The sequence below is a fragment of the Barbatula barbatula genome (genome assembly GCF_947034865.1).
Source record: "Barbatula barbatula genome assembly, chromosome: 1".
Classification (NCBI taxonomy): domain Eukaryota; kingdom Metazoa; phylum Chordata; class Actinopteri; order Cypriniformes; family Nemacheilidae; genus Barbatula; species Barbatula barbatula.
In genome coordinates, this window is record NC_136766.1 from 32,767,339 (window position 1) to 32,774,887 (window position 7,549).

Sequence of the window (7,549 nt, forward strand, 5' to 3'; positions counted from 1 at the left end):
AAACATGTGGTGTCCTTCAGGCGATCTACTTTTATGATATTGGACAACATCAGAACTGAGCTAGATCTAAATATGAAACTCAGAGTAGATGGTTTTGACTACACCGTGTTTATTACCACGGATATTGTGAAATGTTTTGGGTGCGGAAAATCTGGACATTTGATTAGCAAGTGCCCTGAGCCCAAGTTTCATAACACTAGAGAAAAAAGGAAAGAAAATGAAACTGTAGTAGAAACTGAAAATGAAGAACTTGTTGGTGTTGTGAATGTAACAAGTAATGACCCAACCCCTAGCACAAGTGATCAGGGAACACCAACTGTAAATGAAAAGATGAAGTCAAACGATTTGAATTTGACAAAAACCGACAATGTACAAAGTGAGATCACTGAAATTATCATTGAAAATGTAGAAAAAGCTGGTGGTGATGAAAGTGAGGAACCAACTGATACACAGGCTAGAATGAGTCAGTGTTCTGATGCAGAGTCAGTGGTTGAAAGCATGAGTAACATTGAAAATTCCCTAATGGATATGGATCAGGTTGTGTTCAAAGCACCTTTAAAGAGGAAAAGGGACAGGAAGAGTATTGTTGTAAAACAGTCAAAAAAAGTGGAAAAAGAACAAAAGGAAAGCAATACGGGGTTTGAGGATGGTAGTGAGAGTGACTACTCTGACTCTGGTGCTTCAATTTGTTCTCAAACAAGTGGCACATGTGGCAACTATGGGGCAGATGAATCCAGAATTTCCTAAAAATGACAAAAAATGTAAGATGTGTAAAAATTAGTAAATACTTTCCAGATCTCAAGCGATTTGTGGAAAGCATCAAGGTATCGATGGGTGAGGGTCGATTTGACGAACAGGAAGTTTTTAGACTAAGAAAAATGGTGACAAAAATTCAAAAACAGCCAAACAATGATGATGATGATATGGCTTAGTTTGATTTTTTTAGAGTTACTCTTTCTTTTTGCTGCGGTCTCTTCCCCCTTTCAAAAAATGACTGATATTCGCATTGCCACATTGAATGTGAATGGAGCTAGGGACTATAGGAAAAGAGCAGCGATAAATGAAGTAATGAAACAAAATAAAATTGATGTTTTTTTTGTGCAAGAGACACACAGCGATGAAAATAATGCGGTTGAATGGGCCAAAGAGCATACAGGCCTTTCTTTTTTAAGCCATAACACTACTTTAAGTGGAGGAGTTGCAATTTTGTTCAATAAGAATTTTAGCCCATCATCCTTCGTAGTAGAAGAAATTGTAAAAGGGAGGTTTTTAAAGGTCAAAGCTGATTTTGAAGGCCATGTTTTTGTCTTTCTTTGTGTGTATGCACCAACCTTGCAAGTAGATAGAATATTGTTTTTAGAGTGTTTAAATACAGAAATAGGAAAATGCAATGGTGATGACATATTGATTGTGGGGGGAGATTTTAATTGTGTGGAAAAAAGTATAGATAGAAACCACATAGAACTACATATGACTTCAAGGAATAAGCTAATACAAATGATAGAATCCAATGAGCTATGTGATGTATGGAGAAACTTTAATGAAAATGTAAAACAATACACTTGGTTACATCTTTGTGATAAACCGTTGTCGCGAGCAAGGTTGGACAGGTTCTATTGTTTTAGACACCATTTTAGTTTTTTTAAGAATAGCTCCATTTTACCAGTGGGGTTTTCTGATCATAGCTTAGTGATTTGTATTTTAACTGTGAGCTCTGTGAAGTCACAAAGCGCTTATTGGCATTTTAACACTACTTTGTTAAACGATTCACAATTTAAAGAAATTTTTGCTTTTTTTTGGAAACAATTTAAAGAAGAAAAAGGGAAATATGACTCTACACAAAGGTGGTGGGATATTGGAAAAGTGCAAGTACAACAATTATGCCAACAATATACTCGAAATGTCACAAAAAAATGAACTGAAACAATTACAACTTTAGAAAATGATATCTTAAAGGCTCAAGAGTTAATACAGGTAACTGGAAATCAAGACCAAATTGAAGCTCTTTATTCAAAAAGAACTGCCTTATCAGAGTCATATAGGAAAAAAGCACAAGGAGCATTGATTAGATCACGATTTCAAGGTGTAGAACACATGGATGTACCTTCAAAGTATTTCTTTGGCCTGGAAAAAAAGAATGGCCAGAAACGTTATATTACAAATTTGCGCTCGGATACTGGAAATATGTTATCAGATCCTTTTGAAATCCGAAAAAGAGCAAATGATTTTTATAAGTGTCTGTATAGTTCTGAGTACAAAGAGAATCAGGCGTTATAAACCAGATTTTTTTTGAAGGATTACCAAAAATCTCCAAGAAAGCCAATGTGAAATTGTGTAAAGGCATCACCACGATAAGAGCTATATGAAGCTCTTCAGACTATGGAGAATGGAAAAGCTCCAGGGATCGACGGCATCCCATTTGAGTTCTATAAGGCTTTCTGGGGTATTATTGGCGAGGATCTGCGAACAGTTCTCAGTGATAGTCTAGCCGGAGGGCTACTACCGCTCAGTAGCCGCAGAGCGGTTCTTACCCTCTTACCTAAGAAAGGAGATTTGGGCGATATCAAAAACTGGAGACCTGTCTCGCTTTTGTGCTCAGACTATAAAATATTGTCCAAAGCATTAGCAATTCGGTTAGGGGAAGTCTTGGAGGAAATCGTCCACTCTGATCAATGCTATTGCGTACCCGGAAGATCAATATCTGATAACATTTTTTTAGTCAGAGATTTAATGGAGTACTCAAAGCTGAGTGAGTTAAATTTTGGCTTGATTTCCATTGATCAAGAGAAGGCTTTTGACCGTGATTATCATGTGGGAAACATTAGATGCCTTTGGTTTTAAGTTAGATTTTATAAAATATATTAAAGTTTTACACAGTGACATCGAGAGTCTTTTAAAGGTTAATGGTGGTTTATGTGCTCCTTTTAAGGTTGAACGTGGGGTGCGACAAGGATGCTCATTGTCCGGAATGTTGTACACTCTGTCAATAGAACCACTTTTACATAGATTAAGGAAAATTTTGAAAGGGGTCTCTTTAGAAAACTGTGATGATACTTTTAAATTGTCTGCGTAAGCCGATGATCTGGTTGTTTTTATTAACGGGCAAACTGATGTGGACATTTTATGGAAAACGTTAAAAGAGTTTGGACAAGTCTCAGCTGCAAAAGTTAACTGGTCTAAAAGTGAAGTAAAAATTCAATACGAGTTATAAGTAAAGTTGTACAAGGTTTAAAATCCATTCTCACAATGGAAGAGAATAAAAATGTTGAGTTGTGAACTCAGTGTTGTGTTGTGTTGTGTTGTGTTGTGTCAGTGTTGTGTTGTGTTGTGTCAGTGTTGTGTTGTGTTGTGTCAGTGTTGTGTCTGTGTTGTGTCAGTGTTGTGTCAGTGTTGTGTTGTGTTGTGTTGTCAGTGTTGTGTTGTGTCATTGTTGTGTCAGTGTTGTGTCAGTGTTGTGTTGTGTCAGTGTTGTGTTGTGTCAGTGTTGTGTCAGTGTTGTGTTGTGTTGTGTTGTCAGTGTTGTGTTGTGTCATTGTTGTGTCAGTGTTGTGTCAGTGTTGTGTCAGTGTTGTGTTGTGTCAGTGTTGTGTTGTGTCAGTGTTGTGTCAGTGTTGTGTTGTGTTGTCAGTGTTGTGTTGTGTCATTGTTGTGTCAGTGTTGTGTCAGTGTTGTGTCAGTGTTGTGTTGTGTCAGTGTTGTGTCAGTGTTTTGTGTGTTGTGTCAGTGTTGTGTTGTGTCATTGTTGTGTCATTGTTGTGTCAGTGTTGTGTCAGTGTTGTGTCAGTGTTGTGTCAGTGTTGTGTCTGTGTTGTGTGTGTTGTGTCAGTGTTGTGTTGTGTCATTGTTGTGTCAGTGTTGTGTCAGTGTTGTGTGTGTCAGTGTTGTGTCAGTGTTGTGTTGTGTCAGTGTTGTGTCAGTGTTGTGTTGTGTCATTGTTGTGTCAGTGTTGTGTGTGTCAGTGTTGTGTCAGTGTTGTGTTGTGTCAGTGTTGTGTTGTGTCAGTGTCAGTGTTGTGTTGTGTCAGTGTTGTGTCAGTGTTGTGTTGTGTCAGTGTTGTGTCAGTGTTGTGTTGTGTCAGTGTTGTGTTGTGTCAGTGTTGTGTTGTGTTGTGTCAGTGTTGTGTCAGTGTTGTGTTGTGTCAGTGTCAGTGTTGTGTTGTGTCAGTGTTGTGTCAGTGTTGTGTGTGTTGTGTTGTGTCTGTGTTGTGTCTGTGTTGTGTTGTGTTGTGTTGTGTCAGTGTTGTGTTGTGTCAGTGTTGTGTCAGTGTTGTGTCAGTGTTGTGTTGTGTTGTGTCAGTGTTGTGTTGTGTCAGTGTTGTGTCAGTGTTGTGTGTGTTGTGTTGTGTCAGTGTTGTGTTGTGTCAGTGTTGTGTTGTGTTGTGTCAGTGTTGTGTTGTGTCAGTGTTGTGTCAGTGTTGTGTTGTGTTGTGTCAGTGTTGTGTTGTGTCAGTGTTGTGTCAGTGTTGTGTGTGTTGTGTTGTGTCAGTGTTGTGTTGTGTTGTGTCAGTGTTGTGTTGTGTCAGTGTTGTGTTGTGTCAGTGTTGTGTCAGTGTTGTGTTGTGTTGTGTCAGTGTTGTGTTGTGTCAGTGTTGTGTCAGTGTTGTGTGTGTTGTGTTGTGTCAGTGTTGTGTTGTGTTGTGTCAGTGTTGTGTTGTGTTGTGTCAGTGTTGTGTTGTGTCAGTGTTGTGTCAGTGTTGTGTTGTGTCAGTGTTGTGTTGTGTTGTGTCAGTGTTGTGTTGTGTCAGTGTTGTGTCAGTGTTGTGTGTGTTGTGTTGTGTCAGTGTTGTGTGTGTTGTGTCTGTGTTGTGTCAGTTTGTGTGTGTTGTGTCAGTGTTGTGTCAGTGTTGTGTCAGTGTTGTGTCAGTGTTGTGTCAGTGTTGTGTCAGTGTTGTGTTGTGTCAGTGTTGTGTCAGTGTTGTGTGTGTTGTGTCTGTGTTGTGTTGTGTTGTGTCAGTGTTGTGTGTGTTGTGTTGTGTGTGTTGTGTCAGTGTTGTGTGTGTTGTGTCAGTGTTGTGTTGTGTTGTGTCAGTGTTGTGTGTGTTGTGTTGTGTGTGTTGTGTCAGTGTTGTGTCAGTGTTGTGTGTGTTGTGTCAGTGTTGTGTGTGTTGTGTCTGTGTTGTGTTGTGTTGTGCTGGTTGTTGCTCTTCTGTCGTGACAGGACTTGACGTATCTCGCCGTCAGGTTTGAGCTGATGGGCTTTTCTCCCAGTATGTATGAGATCTTGTCCTGTTGTTGAAACTGCTTGAAGTCTTTGTGTCAGTGTTGTGTTGTGTCAGTGTTGTGTCAGTGTTGTGTGTGTCGTGTCAGTATGTATGAGATCTTGTCCTGTTGTTGAAACTGGTTGAAGTCTTTGTGGAAGTTTGTGAACTGGGGGAAGAATGTTTCTCTGATGTCCGTATAGTTTGGACACGAGGTTAAGAAGTGCAGCTCTGTTTCCACTTGTCTCTGTGTGCAGTGTGGACACAGTCGCTCTTCTCTTGGAGTCCATGTCTGTCTGTGTCGGCCCGTCTCCACAGTGAGCTTGTGTTCACTGAGTCTGTACATGGTCAACACTTTTCTTAGTTTAGGGTCTGAGACGCTTTTGAGGTATTCTGGCGCTTTATATTCTCTGTTTAATGACCGATAGCATTCAAGTTTACTTTGCTGAGCTGTTGCTTCTGTCCAGTGTTTGAGATATTTTTCTTTTTGTGTTTTTATTATTTGGTTAATTCTGGCTGGAGTTTGGGGTTTAGAGTTAGTTCTGAGATCAGTTGGATGAGACAACTGTTCTCTGGGTTCAGCTCCTGATGGCGTAAGGCTTTATGATGGAGTGTTTCTGTATCGCTGTTCTTAAGGTGGTTATAGAATTTAATCGCTCTTTTTTTGTATTTTAATTATTAGAGGATATAGTCCTAATTCTGCTCTGCATGCGTTGTGCACTCTCTGTCTCTCTCTCTCTCTCTCTCTCTCTGTCTCTCTCTCTCTGTCTCTCTGTCTCTCTCTCTCTCTCTCTCTCTCTCTATCTCTCTCTCTCTCTGTCTCTCTCTCTGTCTCTCTCTCCTCGTGCTGAAGGATTTCTTCTCTCTCCTGCTGTAGATTGACTCATCCCTGTTCACACCTCCACACACCAAGAACTGGTCTGAGATCAGTATGAAGACTGATGTGAGTGTGGAGACTCTGAGGAGAGCTCTGACTCAACTGCAGGAGACTCTAGATGACAAACTCACTCACACTGGTGCGTCATCTGCTATAGAAACAGTTATAAATCCTTATTATCTGTCATTTGTTAAAGGTTTCTTAGTTAATTTATTCATGATGTTTATTGTTATTTGTGTTGACAGTGTTGAGGAGGATGCAGCAGTTTGCAGGTACAATCTGTGACTTCACTGTTCTCAATAATACTTTACACACACATACTCACCTCTACAATTATAAACACATCAACATCTTTATATTGATTCATATTCTCTGATCTCTCAGTGGATGTGACTCTGGATCCTGATACAGCTTATCCAAAACTCATCCTGTCAGAAGATGGAAAACAAGTGAGACTTGGAGACATTAGATATAAACTCCCAGATAATCCAGAGAGATTTAATCTGTGTGTCTGTGTTCTGGGTAAAGAGGGATTCTCTTCAGGGAGATTTTATTTTGAGGTTCAGGTGAAGGGAAAAACTAAATGGTATTTAGGAGTGGCCAGAGAATCTATTAACAGGAAAGGAGAGATCACAGCGAATCCTCAGAATGGATTCTGGACTGTGTTTCTGAGAGATGGGAAGAATTATAAAGCCTGTGCTGATCCCTCTGTCTCTCTGTCTCTGAGAGTGAGTACACAGAAGGTGGGGGTGTTTGTGGATTATGAGGAGGGTCTGGTCTGTTTTTATGATGTGGAGAACAGATCTCTTATCTACTCTTTCACTGGCCAAACTTTCACTGAGAAACTCTTTCCTTTCTTCAGTCCAGATCTTAATGATGAAGGTAAAAATTCAGCCCCAATGATCATCTCACCTGTTCATTACAACAAATGACTTTACTAGAATAAATATGAATTAAAAGTATTATTTCTCCAAATCTGATATACTGTGTGATTCATATTTTCACACTAATGTTCAGTGGTCATCAATATAAACAACTGAATATAATATCCATTTCTAGAATGGTCTCTAGTTGTCTTTCAGCTTGTAAACTCTTGTGCCAGATTTAAATTCTCTGTTTCACAGCTTTATTGTTATATATAGGCCCTGATCTTCCTATAGTTACTGTCTCTTCAGATTTGTACAAAAGAAAATATTAAAGGTTGAACAGACTTGAACCACCAAACGTTCTCAATCCTGATTCTCCATCCCATTCTGCATTATTTGTATATTAAACACATCAAACTCTTGAACTCGTCTCAACTGTTTTACTAAACATCCCAAAGTTTTTCTATCGGCATAAACAAGTGAAATAAAAACACGGAATAACACAAAACCTTCCTTAAATGTACATTGGCACCAGATGGAGATCATGAACACGTCCTGTGTTCTCCTCTCAGATCTTCTGTACTCATGGAGTAAACTGTAATGTCCTGA

General features: G+C 39.3%; 1 protein-coding gene across 4 annotated transcripts in view; it reads left to right on the top strand.

Moving 5' to 3' along the window:
• LOC306902282 (E3 ubiquitin-protein ligase TRIM39-like) overlaps nt 1-7,054 on the top strand; it is a 45,883-nt gene extending 38,829 nt beyond the window's left edge. For all 4 annotated transcript variants that reach the window (XM_079470715.1, XM_079470714.1, XM_079470717.1 and 1 more), the window contains 3 exons: nt 6,075-6,213; nt 6,320-6,346; nt 6,459-7,054. In XM_079470715.1, coding sequence (XP_079326841.1) covers nt 6,075-6,213; nt 6,320-6,346; nt 6,459-7,006 — 714 coding nt within the window. In that variant the 3' untranslated portion in view covers nt 7,007-7,054. The remainder of the gene's footprint in view (nt 1-6,074; nt 6,214-6,319; nt 6,347-6,458) is intronic.
• The last annotated feature ends 495 nt before the right edge of the window (nt 7,055-7,549 follow it).